The sequence below is a fragment of the Poecilia reticulata genome, chromosome 19, assembly GCF_904066995.2.
Source record: "Poecilia reticulata chromosome 19, P_reticulata-male-v2, whole genome shotgun sequence".
NCBI lineage: Eukaryota > Metazoa > Chordata > Actinopteri > Cyprinodontiformes > Poeciliidae > Poecilia > Poecilia reticulata.
This window is the reverse complement of record NC_088848.1, coordinates 16,307,970-16,327,304: the sequence shown is the minus strand read 5'-3', so window position 1 is coordinate 16,327,304 and position 19,335 is coordinate 16,307,970. Positions and strand designations below refer to the sequence as shown.

The 19,335-nt window shown below is 41.1% G+C and overlaps 2 protein-coding genes across 4 annotated transcripts; one reads left to right on the top strand and one right to left on the bottom strand.

Annotated features, from left to right (window-relative positions):
• Positions 1-6,245: 6,245 nt before the first annotated feature.
• On the bottom strand, positions 6,246-13,794 carry c19h10orf88 (chromosome 19 C10orf88 homolog). Of its 3 annotated transcripts, none has more exons than XM_081600440.1 (9): positions 13,658-13,794; positions 12,664-12,835; positions 12,369-12,566; positions 12,024-12,093; positions 11,736-11,927; positions 11,512-11,625; positions 10,563-10,680; positions 9,882-10,086; positions 6,246-7,248 (listed from the first exon to the last, which is right to left on the bottom strand). In XM_081600440.1, exons 2-9 carry the CDS (start codon positions 12,810-12,812, stop codon positions 7,038-7,040), a joined length of 1,257 nt encoding a protein of 418 aa, XP_081456566.1. In that variant the 5' UTR covers positions 12,813-12,835; positions 13,658-13,794; the 3' UTR covers positions 6,246-7,037. The 3 variants fall into 3 exon arrangements, with proteins under 3 accessions (XP_081456566.1, XP_008435872.1, XP_081456567.1); XM_008437650.3 differs by having other exon boundaries at positions 10,569-10,680; XM_081600441.1 differs by having other exon boundaries at positions 7,109-7,248; positions 9,882-10,168; positions 10,569-10,680.
• A 14-nt stretch (positions 13,795-13,808) lies between these two features.
• asb3 (ankyrin repeat and SOCS box containing 3) lies at positions 13,809-19,045 on the top strand. Its single transcript, XM_008437652.2, has 10 exons — positions 13,809-13,907; positions 14,727-14,935; positions 15,216-15,386; positions 15,483-15,595; positions 15,685-15,817; positions 16,197-16,374; positions 16,577-16,795; positions 17,957-18,259; positions 18,344-18,477; positions 18,561-19,045. The coding sequence occupies exons 2-10, from the start codon at positions 14,734-14,736 to the stop codon at positions 18,791-18,793; spliced, it is 1,686 nt and encodes a 561-aa protein (XP_008435874.1). The 5' UTR covers positions 13,809-13,907; positions 14,727-14,733; the 3' UTR covers positions 18,794-19,045.
• The last annotated feature ends 290 nt before the right edge of the window (positions 19,046-19,335 follow it).

The window sequence follows — 19,335 nt, the reverse complement described above, 5'->3', positions numbered from 1 at the left end:
GTCTGGTAAGGACGCCTCCTGGGCGCCTCCCTGATGAGGTGTTGCGGGCACGTCCCACCGGGAGGAGGCCCCAAGGAAGACCCAGGACACGCTGGAGAGACTGTCTGTCGGCTGGTCTGGGAACGCCTTGGGATTCCCCCCCGAGGAGCTGGAAGAAGTGGCTGGGGAGAGGGAAGTCTGGGCCTCCTTTCTGAAGCTGTTACCCCATGACCCAGAAACAGCAGAGGAAAATGGACGGATGGACAGAGGTTTTGTTATCATGCAGTTTCTAAGGGTTCGGCATGTAAGAGGATGAGGAGGTTCTAAATACAATTTTACGGATGGTTTGTCACTTTCACTTCTTTTGGACCTTTCCTGCCATGAAGAGAAAACGACATTACTCACCTGGAATGTATTGCTTCTTTTTGTAATGGACAACCAGGTTGTTTACCTGTAATTTTGGGGTTTCTTTGGTTACCTGCAGCATCCCCTGAATTGGGTGGTTCATTTGGAGGTACTAAAAAGTTTAGATACTTTGATTGTAATATGGGCTGCACAGTGGCACAGTTGGTAGAGCATGTTCTCCCTGTGTGTGATGGGTTCTCTCCGGGTACTCCGGCTTCATCCCATAGTCCAAAAGCATGACTGTCAAGTTAATTGGCCTCTCCAAATTCTCCCTAGGTGTGTGTGTGTGTGTGTGTGTGTGTGTGTGTGTGTGTGTGTGTGTGCATGGTTGTTTGTCCTGTGACTTTCAGCTGCCCCCATCCTGGCCTCTCTTCGATCCGCCATCCCTTTCTTCCTTTCTTCCCACCACTGACTCTCATCAGCCTTGCTGATCTCCTCGTGGACTCCTCTGACCGGATCATCTTTTCCAGCTCTCCTCCAGGTGAACACCGTCACCAGTCCGCCAGGGTTGCTTACTTCTGTGTGTCTCAGCTCACAGCTGGCTCTCCAGCCTCATCATCCGGCAACCTCGCTGTGCCCATTGGGGCGTTGTCTAGCTTCGTGTATTCTTCGCGAGCCCCCTTTGCCCCCATGTTAAACTCATATTTAGCGAGGACAGTCATTAAGCTCACTGATCTATCTGCCCCATCCAGGCTCCCTTTAGCCTTCATCAGCGACGCTGATATATATATATATATATATATAGGTGACGTGCGGTGAGGTTCTTTGCTGGTGAGTCACTGACTTATGACACCATGCATGTTATTGGACATATGGAAATTTCGCGCAGGCATACAACGCTGGAGGGCAAAAAGCCTAATCTTTTACATGACATCCATAGCCGCGTTAACTCAGTGAAACTTAGAAATGTAGGTATTAATTTTGTGCTATGATCAATAGCAAAAGGAAAGAGCGAGAAAGTACTTTCTCGTTCTGTATCGCCAAGCTACACGCAGACTCGTTGCCATAGCAATTGACAACAATGCCACTTCACGTTTTAGGATTTAACACCAAAAAACATTCAAGAATTTTGCACACAGAACAGAACATTCAGTCTGTTGTTGTAGTCCGTTTTAGGCTTAATGTTTTATTAATAAATAATTGCTGTGGTAGATTAGCTACCGCTTCTACTATACTGAATTACTTAGACATACAAACTGTAATATATATATATATATATATACATGGAACGACATAACCAAGTGGCGGGCATAGTGTACAGGAACATCTGTGCAGAATATGGACTGGAAGCCCCAAGATCAAAGTGGGGAACACCCCCAAAAGTGGTGGAGAATGACCGAGCTAAGATCCTGTGGGACTTCCAGATCCAGACAGACAAGATGGTAATGGCGAACCAACCGGACATTGTGGTGGTGGATAAAGAACAGAGGAAAGCCGTTGTGGTGGATGTAGCAATACCAAGTGATTACAACATCAGGAAAAAGGAGCATGAGAAATTGGAGAAATACCAGGGCCTCAGGGAGGAACTGGAAAAGACCTGGAAGGTGAAGACCACAGTGGTGCCTGTAGTCATCGGGGCCCTCGGGGCAGTCACCCCCAAACTGGAGCAGTGGCTCAAACAGATCCCAGGAACAACATCAGACATCTCAGTCCAGAAATGTGCAGTTCTAGGCACAGCCAAGATACTGCGCAGAACCCTCAAGCTCCCAGGCCTCTGGTAGAGGACCCGAGCTCAGAGGATGAAACAGACCACCCGCGGAGGGTGAGAAGGGAATTTTTATTTTTTTATATATATATATATATATAGGCAGGGCAATGCATTTTAATGCTCAATATTACCCATCTGATACCGTTCCCCTTGTTTTACAGTGGGGGAACAGTATCTGATGGCCATATTTCATCCATCAGATACCGTTCCCCCTATGTTAAAATCACAAATCAGCAGTGGTGGAGAAAGTAATCAAAGAATTTACTTAAGTAAAAGTACAAGTACACAGACAAAAATGTACTCAAGTAAAAATAAAACTACCACATTAACATTTGTACTTAAGTAAAAGTAAAAAAGTACTAGCTTTTAAAAATACTTAAGTATTAAAAGTAAAAGTACTTGTTGATTAATACCTAATTGCTAATATCATTAAGTGTACCGATCGTATTTAATTTTAATACATTAGAAATGTGCCATTTTAATGAACAATGCCACAGATAAAGCATGTTTTTATTATGTTTACTCTGTGTAACATAGTTTAGACTTAGATATGTGATTCTATGCATCATAATTTCAGGGATGGAAACATCTTGTCTCCTGTCCTAACATAACATGAACTTCACTTTTTTGCCACTAGTGGCATTTATTTTTAAAGAAATCCAACAGAAAGGGGATGGAAAGAAGGTGGGTGGGGGAGGACAGGCAACCAAGGAGCCAGTAGCAGTGTTGTAATCAAGACCACCAATCCAAGACCAAATCAAGACCAGCACCCCGCGCTACGTGATACAACAAAATTAACTTTTACCTATCAAAATTGCTTCTCAAATTGATCTGAAAGATCCACATTCCCATAAAAAAAACTAGATATTAAATACTTAGAGCTGAAATAAATTTAATCAGTAAAGATCCGTCCAGAACAATCGGATCGTTCCTGAATATCATATCAATGCAGACTTTGGTCGCAGCGTTGTCCCATATACAAGACACCTCAGTCAACACCTCCACTCAATAACTCAGCGCATGAGTGACAACTTTTTTTTCATCGCAGATGCAACATGTGTGTCTCAGTCAGTACAGCTAGCTTTGCTAGCATCATGTCCACGGAGCTTACCTTTCTTTAAGCTTTCCTTCGAAGTGACGCTAAAAGTTGGACGAAGTCCCACCGTCTGTGCAAGCGAAGCGCTGCTGATTTTATATGTCGCCATATCTTATGATTTATGCAGCGCTATTATATTACTGACGATTAGACAGAGATTGCCTCCCGCTAAGAGGAAACCACTGCGCATGTCTGGAGCTCCGCGTGCGAGTAAAGGGGGAGCCGTTGGGTGACAACAGACACGAACGTTATTGCTCGGATTTTACGGCGCCATCTTAAGTCCTTGAACTTCACATTTTAATGGAAAAAAAGAGCAACGCGACTTGAATGTAACGAGTAACGCGACACTTTTGTAGAAATGTAGTGAAGTAGAAAGTACAGAACTTACTGTAAAATGTAGTGGAGTAAAAGTAGAAAGTATCCATTATTAAATCTACTTAAGTAAAGTACAGATACACGAAAATTGTACTTAAGTACAGTAACGAAGTACTTGTACTTCGTTACTTCCCACCACTGCAAATCAGATACCGTTCCCCTTGTTTTACAGTGGGGGAACAGTATCTGATGGGCGAAATATGGCCATCCGATAGGGTTCCCCCACTGTAAAACAAGGGAAACGGTATCTGATTTGTGATTTTAACATAGGGGGAACGGTATCTGATGGGCGAAATATTGGCCATCAGATACCGCTCTCCCCCCACGCCCCACTGTAAAACAAGGTGAACGGTATCTGATGGGTAATATTGAGCATTAAAATGCATTGCCCTGTTACATATATACATTTATAATAATTATAATATATATGACATATATGTATTTATCATTACTATTATTTTTGTTGTTAGTATTATTACTATTTGTTTCCCGCAAAAACGTGAAGAAAGTGACAACTTTGCCGAAATATGTTGGTGTCACGGTGTCCGTAGTTCCCTTTCTCAGTGCTCATCACGAGCACGCGTGTATTTTGCTGCGTGGGCGGGGCGGAGCGGCAAGAAGACGCAGGGGGAACCCTATCTGATGGGGAAACGCGGATTGACGTAACACCTGTGTACAGACAGGACGAGCATGCTCCCATAGAATGGCAGCCAGTGCAGTTAGCGAGAGGTTGCGCAATCCCAGGTGAGGCTCAACTCACTGCTGCCTCACCGGCTTCGCTTTTCTGAGCATTTAAATGGAAAATGCGAAAATCCAGCGATTTTGAAGAAAAATTAATCAGAATTGGTCAAGTAAAAAATAGGTACTTTATAGTACAAACCACAGGATGAAAATAGCAAATTAAATGATTTTATTATTATATATTTTCCTTGACCGCACGTCACTGATAAATATATATATATATATATATATATATATATATATATATATATATATATATATATATATATAATATACTTGTACTTTTTAGTACAAACCACAGGGTGAAAATAGCAAATTATAAATATATATATACTGTTCAGAAGTCCCGCCCATCTGTCAAATTTGACGAAAGGGTGTATCTAGTACCTAGTTTCTCTGCTCTGTCTTTCTCCCTTTCACCCAAGGACATAACTTTGTGTTGCAAGTTGGTGGGGACGAACAGGGGCGGGGATGCTCCTCTGACTAGAAGGCCTTTTCTGCTCAGAATAAAGCCAAAGCCTCCATGTGAATGCCAGACAGTCTTATTCAACAAATTAGAATATAAGTCCTGATCAGACTTGTCAGATACCTTGTCAGTACCTTTCGAAAATAATTTTTTAGGAGGTATTAAACATACTACAAAATATAAATATGTTAAATTAATCTATATAATGTCTTTCACTTGGTGATGGAACTGGTGAAAAAGGAACTTTTCAGTCATATTCTAATTTATGGCATTGGCCTGTACTTGTTGAATGATTAGTTGAAAATAGTTGCCTTTTATTGTCTGATTTTATCAAGTGCTAAAATCATCAACATGAGATTCTGTAGCAATAAAATGTTATTAAACATTTCAAAAGCAGAATAAGTAACTTCTGTGTAAGCCAAATGAATCCTCGTCAGTGCAAACTTTGTATTTTTCAATTATGTGATTCTGACTCCACAGTTGTCCCTCAGTTCATTGGCAAAACCTTTTGCCCTTCAGACGAGATATGATGTGTCTTTAATATAGCAAATAATAAAAACGCAAAACATTTTTTGGGGGTCTCGTTGGAGCAATTGGTGAGTAAAGTGACCATCGATATAACTGGATTCTATAAAATGTGGCTTGAAGCTGAGATGCTGATGTTTGGATATGTAAAATATATATTCTCTCTTCTAATAAATCAATAGTTTTGGTTTTGGTTCTGTCAGTTCTAGAAACAAGAGAGAACAAAGCAAATTTCTCTTTATAATGGCCCATAATTTAATTAATCAATCACTCAATAGCTGCTCTCGTTGCTCCACAAAGTCCCAAAACTTCAGAAATGGCTTTTTCCAGACTAATAGAAAATTTCATCTATTCTTAAATTTCTTTATATTGTGGCATGATGAGTTGTTTTTGTTTTCCCATATTGTTGTCAGACAGGTTAAGTTCTTTATTTTATAGGTCCAAATGTGGCTTAGTGAAACAGAACTGAGTTTTCCATAAATATCATCACAATTAAACAAGGGAGGCAGTTACTTCTTATTAATTACGTTTTGGATTACTTCTTATTCTTTTAATGAATATACAATTAACAACTACTTTTTTGCATTAATTATCTTTGTCTGATATTAAAATGTCATGATCCAGAACATAAACAAGTGACAACAAAAAAGCAAAAACTGTATAAATTTCTGCATTTCTGACTGCAAACCATTTAAAATAGATTTGGTTTCACTACTTTCTAATGCCGAATAAACAATTCCCTAAATTCTTGAACTAAAGAGAAAAATCCCTGCAACATCAGACATGAGGAGAGTATCTTTGCTCCTCAACCACTGGCCGCTTTACCGAAACCGCTCTAATTTTGAACAAGTACCGTTATTTTGAATAGTTAATTTCTTTCCTTGCCACCACCATCTCAACTTTACCTCCATTGTATTGAAAGTTTTCTGCACAACATTGACGCTGCTCCATTGGTATTAAAGACATTTTATTTGTGGCTCACATCAGTACGGTTTAACTCCACGAGTTATAAATCTGCTTACCAGCTTACAGACATGTACAGTATTTAAAACATTTAAAATGTGATCATTAAAATAAGTTACATCATCAGCTTTCACCCCTGTAAGATCGAGAGAACACACCGGCTCAAACAGGTCAGACCTACAAATGAGTTTTCAATTCGTATTTCAGGAAGTTTAACCCTCTCGGCTGTTCGTCTCACTTATGGACTCTGCAAGCTTCAAAGCGAAAAGAGATGCTTTCAGTGGAAAGACAACCCCTCTGCTGGTGTTACGCCTCAATCAGCTGTGCTGGAAAATTTGCATTACATCACAATCTACTGCAGACTTCTCTGCGGTCTGTTAAACTGTAATAAAGAATAAACTCAGATGTTTTATTTTGGATTAATTTTAGTCATAAACACTGAGGTTTAATGAGTGTTATTGCATTGCTTTCAGACACTTTGTTGCCCTATGTTGCACTCAGGATGCTCAACCATAGCATAGTGTCTCATTAACTTCACCTTTAAACCGGCAGCGTGGCAGTAAAGCAGAAACTGCAGATTCGACTGGAGAGCAAACACTTTACCGTTTAGTGTCTAGTTTTGACATTTCAGGTGAAATTTGTTACAGTTTTATGGGTTAAAGGTGTTTTTGTCCTCTCCGTCACCATCCCTGGTAACTCCTGACACCAATGTCTGGTTTAATACAAACGCTGTAAGGCCTCCAGTTACATGACGAGTGAGTGCACTAGCTGGTCTGAGCTCAGTCTGCAGCTGGAGTTGGGTGGATGTGATCCGAAGGCCCGATCGGAGCGGTTCCTCCCAGCGGTCCGCTCACAGCTCCGTGGTTCAGAGCCGCCATCAGCAGGGCCTTTTCCAGCTTTTGCTCCAGAGCGTCCAGCCGGCGGTCCATGTGCTCCTTCAGCCTCCGCTCCATCTCCTCCAGGCGGCGCTCCATGAACGTGTCCAACTCACTGCAGAGAGACGGCAAAGAGGACGCGGTTCGCTCAGGTTTGTTCTGTTTTTAATGTTTTGGATCAGAGAGCATGATGCTTGTCGCCAACAGTGGCCTGGGAGAGATACGTTTGTTGGAGGCGGTCTCATATGCATCCCACTAATGAACTGAACCGTTCCAATCTAAATTAGACATACAAGTTGAAATATATATAAATATATTTGACAAAATGTCTTAAGTGGTGCTAATGTTTCCAGACAGCATCTTTAACTCGACGAGGCTTGTTAGTGGTTATGATCAAGTGCAAGGTCATCAGTTCAAACTATTTTACAGAAGGTACAAGGTATTCAGACTCGTTACCACTTTAATGAGGTCTGGAGAAGGATTCAAATTCTTCCCATATGCTGAAAGGAAATTTGCTGGGATGTTTAAGAACCGCTACAGATCAACCCGGCCATGAACTGCAAACTGCTTGAACACCAGTGTCAATGTCCACACAGTGAGGCTCAACACCCACACCATCTCCAAAAACCTTCATCTTCACCCAAAATCAAAAGCTACAAGGTTGAAATTTGGATGTAACTGGAACAACCCATCCAAAACACAAGCTGATTTTAACATTAAGGGTGTGGGAATATGCTTACAAAATCTAAACACAATTGAAAATTTGAAGGTTTCCTGGTATTGGCCAGGAAATCAACAAGTTTGAGTTATATCAATCCTGCCTAGAAAAGCAGGCAGAGATCCAACCAGAATCGTACCTGAAGCTCTCTGATGGTAAAAGTTGCAAATTGGTGAGAGCCATTCCAGCAAACATCAGTGAGGATGTACTGCATATGTTTAAATCACAGTGTATAATTTGGAGACTTTATAAAAATCATTAAAAAAAATTAAACTTGTGCTTTTAAAGACCATTGTAATTGTTTAATTACTCTACCCTGGTAATGGGCCATTTCAAATAAATTTAAAAAAGCCCTAAATTAACAAGCCATTTATTCCCATTATGTGTGGATTAGAAGCGGCTCTTCGTATGCAATAAAACTTAATGACGGGACTGAGCTTTCAGCACACACAGCCCTCAGTGTCTGCGTCCAAATGAAAAACAAGACTCTCCTCAAAACACCTGAGCAGATCCTGCAAAAACAGCAGCTTTATGTCTAACAGCAGTTTATAGAAACGGTACTGTTGCCATCGACTTATAAAACACTTGCGGTAAATGAATACTAATCTAAACATCTGAACAGTTTTAGTTTATTAGCCTGACGAGGGAAGACGTACCGTTGAGCTGCGTTTCTCTCCTCAACATGGAGTCAGACCCAGCTGACCTTCTCTCTCTCCCTCTCTCAGCCCACTCCGCTTGGACAAAGAGCCTCATTTATTCAGCTGCGGTTTTTGATGCCACATCAGACAGAACGATTCTTATGTTTAAAATCAAACCGGCGTGAGCAGGAAGACTGGTGCGCTAACTACTCCGAGTCAGTTTGGTGCTGTTTTGTAAGACATTTGTGATTCACACGTCCAACAACGCTCATGAATCTGCTCTGTTTGTGTGTGTTGGCTTCCCACGAACCAGCCACTTCTGACCAAACCTGAATCCTTCTGACTCCGTCGTGTAGTTTTCTGGTGAACCATGTATTCAGTTTCAAGTCTAACCAGGTAGGAGACTGCAGAGAGAACCAATGTAAAACCAAACTGTTGGCTGGTGAAAGAAACTGGCTTCCGTTTCGTCTTGGAGCGTGGCTGCGAAACCCGAGTGCTTTGTGTTCCTACTTCACTTTCTGTTTGATCTGAAAGAATGAAGGGGTCAGAAAACGCGTTGCTTCATCTCCCACAGAATCAGCTAAACTGTGGGTTTGGGTAAAACACAGAGAAAATATTAAACTTTCCCAAACACTCACTTAAATGCGGATAATAAAAAAAAATCATTCAGTAGATTTAATTGCAAACACACGACAAGGTAGAAGGACATTAGTTATGGCCCTGAGAAGCATTGATTCTTTGGAGGGGTTGTGAGGTCATTTGAAAACTTGAAGTCCGTAATTTTAGGTCCAACAGCTCACCACAGATTAAAGGGAGTTGGTTAGGACGTTTGGGAGCAACCTACGAATAATCTTTGCTCAATCGAGCCTTAAAATGGAACATACTGGCAAAGTTCGGCAAACGTGCAGAACTCGCAGCCAAATGTCTTCTGGAGAAAAGTTTGATGTTCAAACTAGACAAAGATTGAGCTGTTTGGTCAAAGTGACAATAATAGATATGTGTGGAGGTGTCGAGATGAGGCTTTATAAGTACACTGTACCGATCAGAAAGCATGGTGGTGGTGGCAGCATGCTGTAGGGCTTGGCTGCCAGTGGTACTTATACGTTTCACAAACTCGATAAAACAATAAATTAGGAGGATGCTCTCCAGATGAACAGAAACAAAACTAGTTTTTAACCTTTCAAAATAAGGAGGACCGATCTACAATCAACACACAGCTTCAGTTATTACAGCTAGAAACTAGCTGCCCGAAATCTGGGTGAAGCAAAGGACTCAGACCTGAACCTTCAGAGACACATATACACAATTACAAAGTCAGCCTTCTATCACCTGAAGATGATTTTAAAAGATGGAGACCTGCAGACGGGAGGGAGCTCTCTAAACTCCACCTACCAGGTGCCATTCCTCATCTTCTTCTCCCTCTCAAACGCTGCCTCGGTGTTATCCAGGCGAAGCTGTGTGACCTGTCCGCAGACGCTCTGGAGCATGGGCAGAAGCTCGGGGCTTAGCGGCTGCCCGTGGCTCCGCCCTTTCAGGAATTGTGACATCATTTCCTCCAGCTGGGTGTGGTTCACTGGCCCCCCATTGTCGCTGCTCGCTGCAGATGAAAGAGATTTTATCCACAACGGTGTTGGAAATAAAAGGCTCGGGCGATGAAACCCTTTGGCCACAAGGTGTCACTAGAGGACAGAAGCAAGACAAGTTACAGAAACAATGACTTAAATTCATAACTGCTTTATGTGAACTCTTAGTAAAAAAAACCATTTTCCTTTATTTGCATCTTTATGAGTTTATTCATACCGTTTGTCCTGACTCTTTGGACAATAGCCCAGTTTCTTGGTAATGATTTTTCTATGATTTTTGTTCATTTAATTATGTTTCCATTTGAGATGATGTAGCTACTGAAAAGGAGAAGGTTCAAGATGGAGTGAAGCTGAATATGCAAAAGGTTGCAATGACAGAGGTAGACGGCGGGGATAGCACCTTGTACTTTGTATGTGCATAGTAATACATTCTGGAATTGTGCTCCAATCATTTACTGATAATTTGAAATAAGCCAAAAAGACAGGTGACCCTTACTGGTATTGTTGGAGCTGATGTCGGAGAGTGAAAGGTCTGGGGAAGTGGAGCCCTCTGACATCCCTCCGTTGTGAGACGGAGTCAGGTCTGCAGACCTGATGGGCTCTGGAGGCTTGAAGCAGATTTTAAAAAGGTATTATTCAAAGAATTGAAATATTTTATAAAAATCTAGCTGAAAACGTAGCTCAGGTACTTTCTCCTGACACAATAGTTTATTACATTTTCTCCTAAAAAAAAAAAAAAAAAGTTAAGAAAAAACTCACAGACAAGTTGATAATGTATTTTGCTCTTTCCTCAGTTTGTTTTTAGTTATTTAAAATGAGCTAAACTGAATTTTTATTTTTTTTTAGATAAAGGCTGCATTCACAACCGCCCTACTTAGTCCGCTTTAACTGAACTCGGAGCAGGAAGTCCGGCTCATTTGAGGAGGTGTGAATGCATAATTGAACTCTGATGCGGACCAAAACTGAGAGCTCACATCCACCTAAAATCCTAGGTCTCGGTTCAATTCTAGTGCGGTTTGAATGCGTTTGTGAATGCCAAGCAGACTGGAAACCGCTTCAAAAGCAAGAAGCAGACTATACTGCAGGGCATTGTGGGTAAATACAACCAAAACAAACGCACAAATCTAGCGCTAGTAGGAGAAAAGGCTTGTGTTTTTTTTTTTTACGAAAGACAAAACAAATCCTACAACTGCTCAAATCTGACGCAACTTTATTTGGTGAACAGGTTTTTTCAATCAGTTTGGATTGTTTGACACAGTTCAGGGTGAAAGCGAACCGCACCAGGTGAAAATGTAACAAATGTTGCAACTTTCATCCCCAATCGAACTAAGTCTACTGGACTATCCAGTGTAATATAAATGTGAGTGCTGTTCTGATTTAGCCCCAGTTGCAGCCACAGTAACCCCCCAGAGTCTCTGTGGGTCAGATAATTGTAATACCGTGGCATCAGCAGGATGAGGCGGATTCCTGGCAGTTGTTCCTCCGGCCAACGCAGAGAAAGCTCCACCACCCATCAGGAGAGGCAGGAAGCCACCCAGAGAGCCTGTCTGATTCTAGGAAAAAGAAAAAAAACAAACAAACATAGAATGCTCAATTTGAAACAGGAAATGTGTCGGCACCTGCAGAGCTCTAATGTAGGTATTTTAAAATGCTTTCTTCCTACCTTCTGCTGGAACTGCACCATGTCCAGGAGGTTCTGCGCTCCAGGAGACAAGCTAGTTCCCATCTCCTCCACCAGAGTCTGCACCTGCTGCAGGTCTATCCCGGGGCCGCGGGTTGGAGAGGGCTGCAGCTCCTGCAGGCCCACCACGACGCGACGAATCAGAACGCTGCTTCTGCCCGCCAAAGAGAGCAACTGAGAGGAAACGGAACCGAATTGTACCAAATCACACTGAATGTAAATGTATGAGACTTTTTTCGTTGGATTTTTTTTTTCCGGTTTATGTCTCACCTTCACTTCACAGGCTGAGGATGGAGAGTCAAGCACCAGCTGTTTCCTGTAGAAAGGACCTCTTTCTGGACTGCGAGAAACAAACAAAAGCACCTGATCTCACTTGACAAATTTACTGTTTCAGTATACATTTAACTGCCTGTCAAATACGCACACAGATTTTACAGTGTGGCTATCCGAAAGAATAACAAACACAAGTTTTCACAAACAAACGATGCAACAAAACAGAGTCAGTTAAAGCATGTGTAGACAGAAGAGTCAAATCTGAAATTCCCCTACAAATATCTGCATACTTTGATAAGCTGCTCACTCTGCCTGCTGTTAGTCCACAGTAAGTTTCCGTACCTGTCTGACTGAATGCTCTCGTCCTTTATGCCCCGCACCGTCCCGCAGTACTCCTCCAGTTGGTTGTATACTTCCATGGTTCGAGCCTCGCTGACCACCATAAGGCTGCTGAAGGCAGCGGAGGAGGCTGTGCAGCAGCTGAGAGTCAGGACACAAGGCGAACCTTCCTCCATCTGGTCCAACAGCACCGGAGCAACACTGCAGAGCACACAGCAACGATTACGCACTAATCAATGCTCAGTAAATCACAGAAGCTAAAAGTTAAGACAGGAAAAAAGTGGGAGGGGATTCTCACTCATCGGTTTCTTTGTCAGAATGACTGAGATCTTCTTCATCGTCGTCTTCTCTGTTGCTCAGATGAACAGGAAGCAAGATGTCACCCAGCTGAGGTCCCTCAGTCTGACAGACCCAGGCAGCTCCACTTTTCACGCCGATGTCCACCATGGTGCTGCAGCTGGAGTCGTTACCTTCAAAGCAACAAGACAAAACAGACAAATCAGGGAAGTAAGGTTAGTGCTTCTGTGTTTTTAAAAAGCCTAAATCTAATTTTAATTAATGGAGACATTAATTATTACATGGGAGATAACCACGGCTGTGGGTGTTCTGATATGGTTCTTCCAAGCTGCCGACCACAGTCCAAATCTGTGGATCATCCAGCATTAAGTGCATGAATGTTTTTCATGCACTTAATGCTGGATGATCATTAATGCTGGTGTGTTTTTAGGAGATCAAATATTTAGAACCATGGAGGAACTACAACCAAGTCAGGCTCCACCGAGGACAGTGTTGGGATTATTTAAAGTTTTTTCCAAACATTTAGAAATGTTAACTTTAAGCTCGCATAGTTGATTTTATTTTTATTGATTTTGATTTTATTTTATTTTATTTTTAAATAAAATCAACCATGGTTTGTAATCAGATCAAATATATTATTCTCCTTGGGAATGCCTGTTGTTGGCCGATTGAAAAATCAGTCCATTATCTAAATATCAGCCAGAAAAAAAGACAATGAAGCCGTTGCTTTTAAGAAACGCCAGCGAAGTTCCTATTAACTGTGTCTGTGTTTTAATCAAGAAAAAAATAAAAAAATGTTATATATATATATATATATATATATATATATATATATATATATATATATATATAAAGAATGTCATAGAAGAAGGGTTGTTAGTAATTGGGATTTTACTCCGGACTGCTGATTTTAACCAGCTCTCAATCAGATTTTTTTTAATAGAAAATGTAAACCTCCCACATGTAGCTGCTAACATCAACATCAACATTTTTACCGTAAAAACGGCCGCTGGTCACCGCTCCTCTGTTCTTCTCACTGTTTCATTCTCCTCGCGTCTTCACGCACATTTAACAAACGTGACTGGACCGCCAGCTCAAACTGAAACGACGATGAAATAAAACAAAAATAAAAAATAATCAGACCAGCTTCTTCGGACGCTTTGGTGACGTAGCGGCGTGCGACGGACAGCTTACTGAGGTGTGACGCCATCAAACGTCGACTGGCTCCTAGACGTATTTGTTTTGGTGAGAAAAAAAAATCAGCTTTAAATTTGATTAAACTCGTATTCTGTCTGTTGTTGTTTGTTTTTACAGGGAGTGGGTATATTTTTATGGAGACGCTTTTGCTGTCAGAATAATAGCGAACGGCTGGGGTCGTATTTTGTAGTGTTTTATGATAATTAAAGATGTTTTAATACCAGTCATTTTGTTTTTTAACAGAAAAACAAGTCACAATGCGAGATTAAAGTGGAGTCATCCCTCCCTTTATCGTCATGGTTACAGAGGCAAAGCTGTAAGAAGCTCAGTAGCAACAATTTCTATTTAGCCGCCTTTAACTTTATACTCTTAAATCAATTACATTGCTTGGACAAGATGTGAAGGGCCATTAACAATGCTTATCACAATTTCCAGGGTAAATCACGTTAATGACTAATGGCACTATAATGCAGTGGTAATGTTATCTGCAGGGATCAGGAAGCTGACCAGAGTTAATTGAAGTAAGTCAATTACAGGAAAATCATGAATGAAAACCATTTAGAGCCTGTGAAGGATTTGAAACTGGAGGGCGGATGTTCATATCCCACTGGGACAACGATCCTAAACATACAACCAGAGCTAAAACGGAAAGGCCCTCATCATTGATTTGATTTGAATTTTTAAAAATCTAAATATATTGTTATTTCACCTTGCAGATGTAAATGTACCTTATTTCAAGCAACATAATAAGGCACCAGTTATCTAGCATATTCAACAAATTAGTGTAGTAAAAATAATTAAAATGATAGTCTTTTTTTTTTTCTTGTACCTGTTATATTCTCTTCCTAACACCTGCTGTTCCCAAAGTCAGGGGATGGACTTCACAGAATGCTATGAAGACACCGTGTCCAGTGTTGCTGCTGCGGCCCGCTCAGGCTGCAGGAGGCAGCTGAGGAGACTGATCCACAGAGGATGCAGCGTCGACAGTCGGGATAACCGCGGCTGGAACCCTCTGCATGAGGCAGCAGCAGCTGGCAGTAAAGACTGTGTGGAGGAAATATTGTCTGCAGTAAGTGGTAAGAAAAGTTACCTAAATGTGCAAAAAATGTCTAAAAGAGTTTAGGTTATCTTTTTTTTTTTTCCAAAGAAAAAGAAGCTTAAAAACTTGGATTAGCTCAAGTTAATGCCATGTGGTTCTTTTAAATATCTAGATATTTAAACCTATAAAAAAACAACAACAAAAAACCCCATTAAAGCTCAGAGCATTGTGAAGACTCTGACAAATGGCAAACAAAGAAGTTGTTCCTGATATTGTCAGGATGTCCTTTTTAATATTCACTTCTAACCTCCGTGCAGAACGGTCCTCCAGATGTCATCGTGATTATGTGAATGCGCTGACTCACGAGGGGGAGTCAGCATGTTACCTGGCAGCGCAGCGAGGACACCTGGCGGTGGTCCGGCTCCTCCTGAAAACGCACGCTGACCTCAACCAGCTGACTAATGACCTGTCCTGTCCTTTATATGCAGGTAAGACGGTTAAACACACAGCTTGGCCTGAATATGTCTGCGAGCCACATGAGCATTCAAACACCTCTCCTGTGTGGATCATCTGTTTGCCACCAGCCGTGGACAACGGGCACACGGAGGTCGTGAAGCTGCTGGTCAGGAAAAGAGCACAGGTCAACAGGGTACACACAGCGTCCTGCTGGACCTGTCTACATCAAGCTGTTTACAAGGTAAGTCATCAGATTCACACTGAGAACCGATCTCCTGTCATATCCTCTCCGCGGCTGTTTTTGATGAAGAGTTTTCCTTCCCTCCTCAGGCTCACAGCGACATCGTTCGTATTCTTGTTGACGTTTGCAACCTCGAGGCGCACGATGACCACAGGATTTCGCCGCTGTTTCTGGCAGCACAGTACGGACAGAAGGAGTGCCTGGAGCTCCTTATTAATGCTGGTGAGCATTAATGCGTGCAGTTTGTGTATATTTGATTGGGGATGTGTTCAAGCTCACGTTGCCTTCACCTCACTGAGCTGACTGAAATCATCTCAAGGCAACAGCTGAACAAAGAACATTTATTTCCTACAATGATTTAAAAAAAACATTTTATTGCTCTATGTTTAAATGTAACAATCATGCTGCTGAGTGGTTCAGTATCGCTGAACATTACACAGAACGCAAAGGCGAGAACTCATAAAAAAAGACAGCACATATCCATGTTAAAAGTATAGTGGAAGAAAGGAAACTGTTGTTTGAGCAAAGTCAAAATAACACATTCAAGTAAAGCCTGGCAGCAATATGGAACAAAATAATGCATATTCAACTTCCTCTTCAGGTGCCACTGTGAACACACAGGCAGCTGATCTTGCGACGCCGCTGCTGATTGCCTCCCAGGAAGGCCACCAGTCTTGTGTGGATCTCCTGCTGGATCACGGCGCCGATCCGAACATAGCCTGCAGCAAAGACTGGCCTCAGTTTCCTATTCATGCTGCTGCTGAGTTTGGCCATATAAGGTACCTTTAACAACTTGCCTTCACGAAGAGTCAATAATCAGGGCCTTCCTAAGCTTTTAAGAATGAATACTTTGCTCTTGAATCATGTGCAATTTGTACCTTGATTCTTTTTTATTTTTTTATTGCTGTGTTTAAACCTAAATAATCAGATTCTTTTCCATCTCCTTCTTTATATTAACCTTTGCAAAATCCGTAAACCCAGTATTCTGCAAAGGCTGATAGAGGTCACTGACCGGACGTGTGACCGGGGCGAACGCAATGTCAGTCCACTGTATGTGGCCATCCACAGCGACCAGACCGGCAGCATCCAGCTGCTGTTAAAGGAAGGTTACAGCCCAGACGCTCAGGACCACGCAGACATTCTGGGTTTCCCTTCTCCGCTCTCGCTGGCATTACATCGTACATCCACCAAACCGTGCAGGTGTGTTGGCTGGTTTTTAATCTTTAAAAGCACAATTATCTGATCATTTACACACCGTATTTGCATTTTTCCTCTTTTCCTTGAAGGCCACAAAATTTGATAAAAAGATGAACAGTAGCAAATTAGATTATGTTATTTGATTTTAAGTCTTTATGTTGTTAACCAAGTGTTTTACTTATATTTTCTTTCAATTCATTGTGAATTGTTGTTTTTTTTTTTATAATTTTGATGTTCTCTGTTTGTTTTATTTCATTTTGTTCTTATTGTCACCAGAAGTTATTAGATTTACTTTTTCTCTCTCGTGACTGGTGAGGGGAAAAAAAGCAAAGGAAAGAAAAGACGACAAAAAAGGTGTATTACATAATTTAAAAGTTTGCAGTGTTCCTAATAGTTAATTCCTCGTTGTACTGCTAAAAATACTGAGCAGTGACAATAAATCTTATCTAATCTAATCTAATTAGCATTGGCAATTGGCAGACCAATCATTATTTTAGACGAGGAGATGAACTTTATTTTACTGAGTTAGTTTAGAACCATCACAAAGAGACTGAACAATTACAGGATGTTTAAAAAAATGGGATAAAAGGTCCAACTGTCTTATAGAAAGCTTCCATTCAGATAGTAGATAATCTGAATGGAATCTGTATTTTAACAATGCAATACTTCATTAAGAGAGCAATAGCTTCATCAAATACATTCATATAGAAAAAGTAAAATTATAAAACATGACAATGATTCCAAAAACAACAGAAGTTGTTTCAACAGAATGGCTGAAATAGTCAAGGTGTTGCAGGAGTCCAGTCAAAGTTCAGACCAGTCATTATCTCCATAACGATGTCAAAGACTGATCAAGTCAGAGCTTTTAGACCAGAAGATGAACTTTATTTTACTTCAGTCATTCAGGTTAGTTTTTTTGGCATTGAAGTTTTGTAAAAGAATAATAGTCCTGTGTTGTGCAGAATGTGTTCTCGTATTTGCACCTATACAGTTTTTTGTTTTTTTTTTGTGCCTACTATAAACAAAAATGTTACGTCCTGAAACATAAAAGCTTTAGAAAATAAATCAGTTCTATGTTCTCCTTCATGACCTTAGTCCTTGATTTTTCAGTAAAGCAGAAGAACGAATCAAGATAACAAAATGAATGTGTCCCTGATTTTTCAGTGAGTCCGTAAAGCTGCTGCTCAGTGCAGGAGCAACTTTGAATGCAGAGGAATGGACTTACGCCCTAGGCACTGACAGAACGGACCTGCTGGAGCTGATTCTGGACCACAGGTGGATCCCTCGGCCTGAGGCGTTTTCCAAGGGCGTTTTGGCACCGCATCATCGTGGGAAGACAATGTTAAAGCTGAAGGAGCTGAGGGAGCTGGTCTGTGTAGCACTGAGCCAAGTGGACTTTGCGTCCAGTTGGCTTTCCGTACTTCTGAACAAAGGACTTGAACCATCTCTGCTGCTGCACCCCCACATGTAAACGCTCTCTTACTGTTTTAAACGTCCCTTTGTTGAAAGCTTGATTTAACAGCGATGCGCCACATCTTTTGTCCTGTGCAGGCTGGAGAAGGCAGACAATGATGTGCTCAACTATCTGCTTGAGTTTGTAAACTGGTCGACTCTTTCTCCTTCTCTGAAGACGATCTTGGACCAGAGGCAAGCAGAGAAGACCTGGGAGCCACACACTTATTTTGGTACAAAATTTCTACTTGAGTTGGTATTTTACTTTAGTAACATCACATTAATAGTTGCTGGATCCTTTCTCTCCACATTTTAGATTCAGTTCCCTGTCTTTTCCACCTCTGCCGACTGAAGGTTCGCGAAGTGCTGGGGCCAGATCAGCTGATGAGGACCAACGTAGTCCAGCAGCTAGCCATTCCCTCTCCACTTCACGATTTCCTGAAATTTAGGGACATCCAGGAACTGTCCAGCACGCGACCCCCACCATCACCTGTTATAAATCGCATCGAGAGATACCGCAGCACACACGAACACAGACATGTTGTGTAAATCTGATTTGGTGCTTGTCATTTTGTCACTCGTGCTGGTTAAAAGTGTTAAAATCTGTCTTTCACAAGGAGATGCCACTCTTAATGGGTCCCACAGAGACTGTCAAAGCCCTCACATCCAAGACGTATTTACACCGTTCTGTCTCATGGAAACGTTCCGAATTACTCCATATGCTGCTACTGGTTTAATGAAATTCAGGGTTTTCAACTGTTAAAAATGGTGAAGGAAATAAAAATGACATTTTCAGTAATATTTTTGCCTATGGAATTGTGAGACCTTTTCTATATATCTCTGATTTTTCAAAAGAAATATAGAGAATGAATGTAGAAAAAATTATGAAAAAAAAATTAAAGGAATAAATACATTCTGAAAACTTGCATTTAGTGAAACCTTAAAGAAAAATAGGTAGGTTGACTTGTTTGGTATTTAGCTTCTAAGGTAGATTTAATATAGTAATAAGATATTAGCATGAAATTAGTATTTTATTTTGTAGTTGAATTAATACATTATGATCATGTTAGGTTTTGTGTAGCAGCCACAGT

Coding starts and splice junctions, on each gene's coding strand:
- c19h10orf88 (XM_081600440.1), bottom strand. CDS start 12,812: ATGGTGGACATCGGCGTGAAAAGTGGAGCTGCCTGGGTCTGTCAGACT. Junction 11,928..12,023: donor CCTCAGCCTGTGAAGTGAAG/GTGAGACATAAA, acceptor GTTTCCTCTCAG/TTGCTCTCTTTGGCGGGCAG. Junction 7,249..9,881: donor AAGATGAGGAATGGCACCTG/GTAGGTGGAGTT, acceptor GTCTCTCTGCAG/TGAGTTGGACACGTTCATGG.
- asb3 (XM_008437652.2), top strand. CDS start 14,734: ATGGACTTCACAGAATGCTATGAAGACACCGTGTCCAGTGTTGCTGCT. Junction 15,387..15,482: donor GTCCTGTCCTTTATATGCAG/GTAAGACGGTTA, acceptor GTTTGCCACCAG/CCGTGGACAACGGGCACACG. Junction 15,818..16,196: donor GGAGCTCCTTATTAATGCTG/GTGAGCATTAAT, acceptor CTTCCTCTTCAG/GTGCCACTGTGAACACACAG.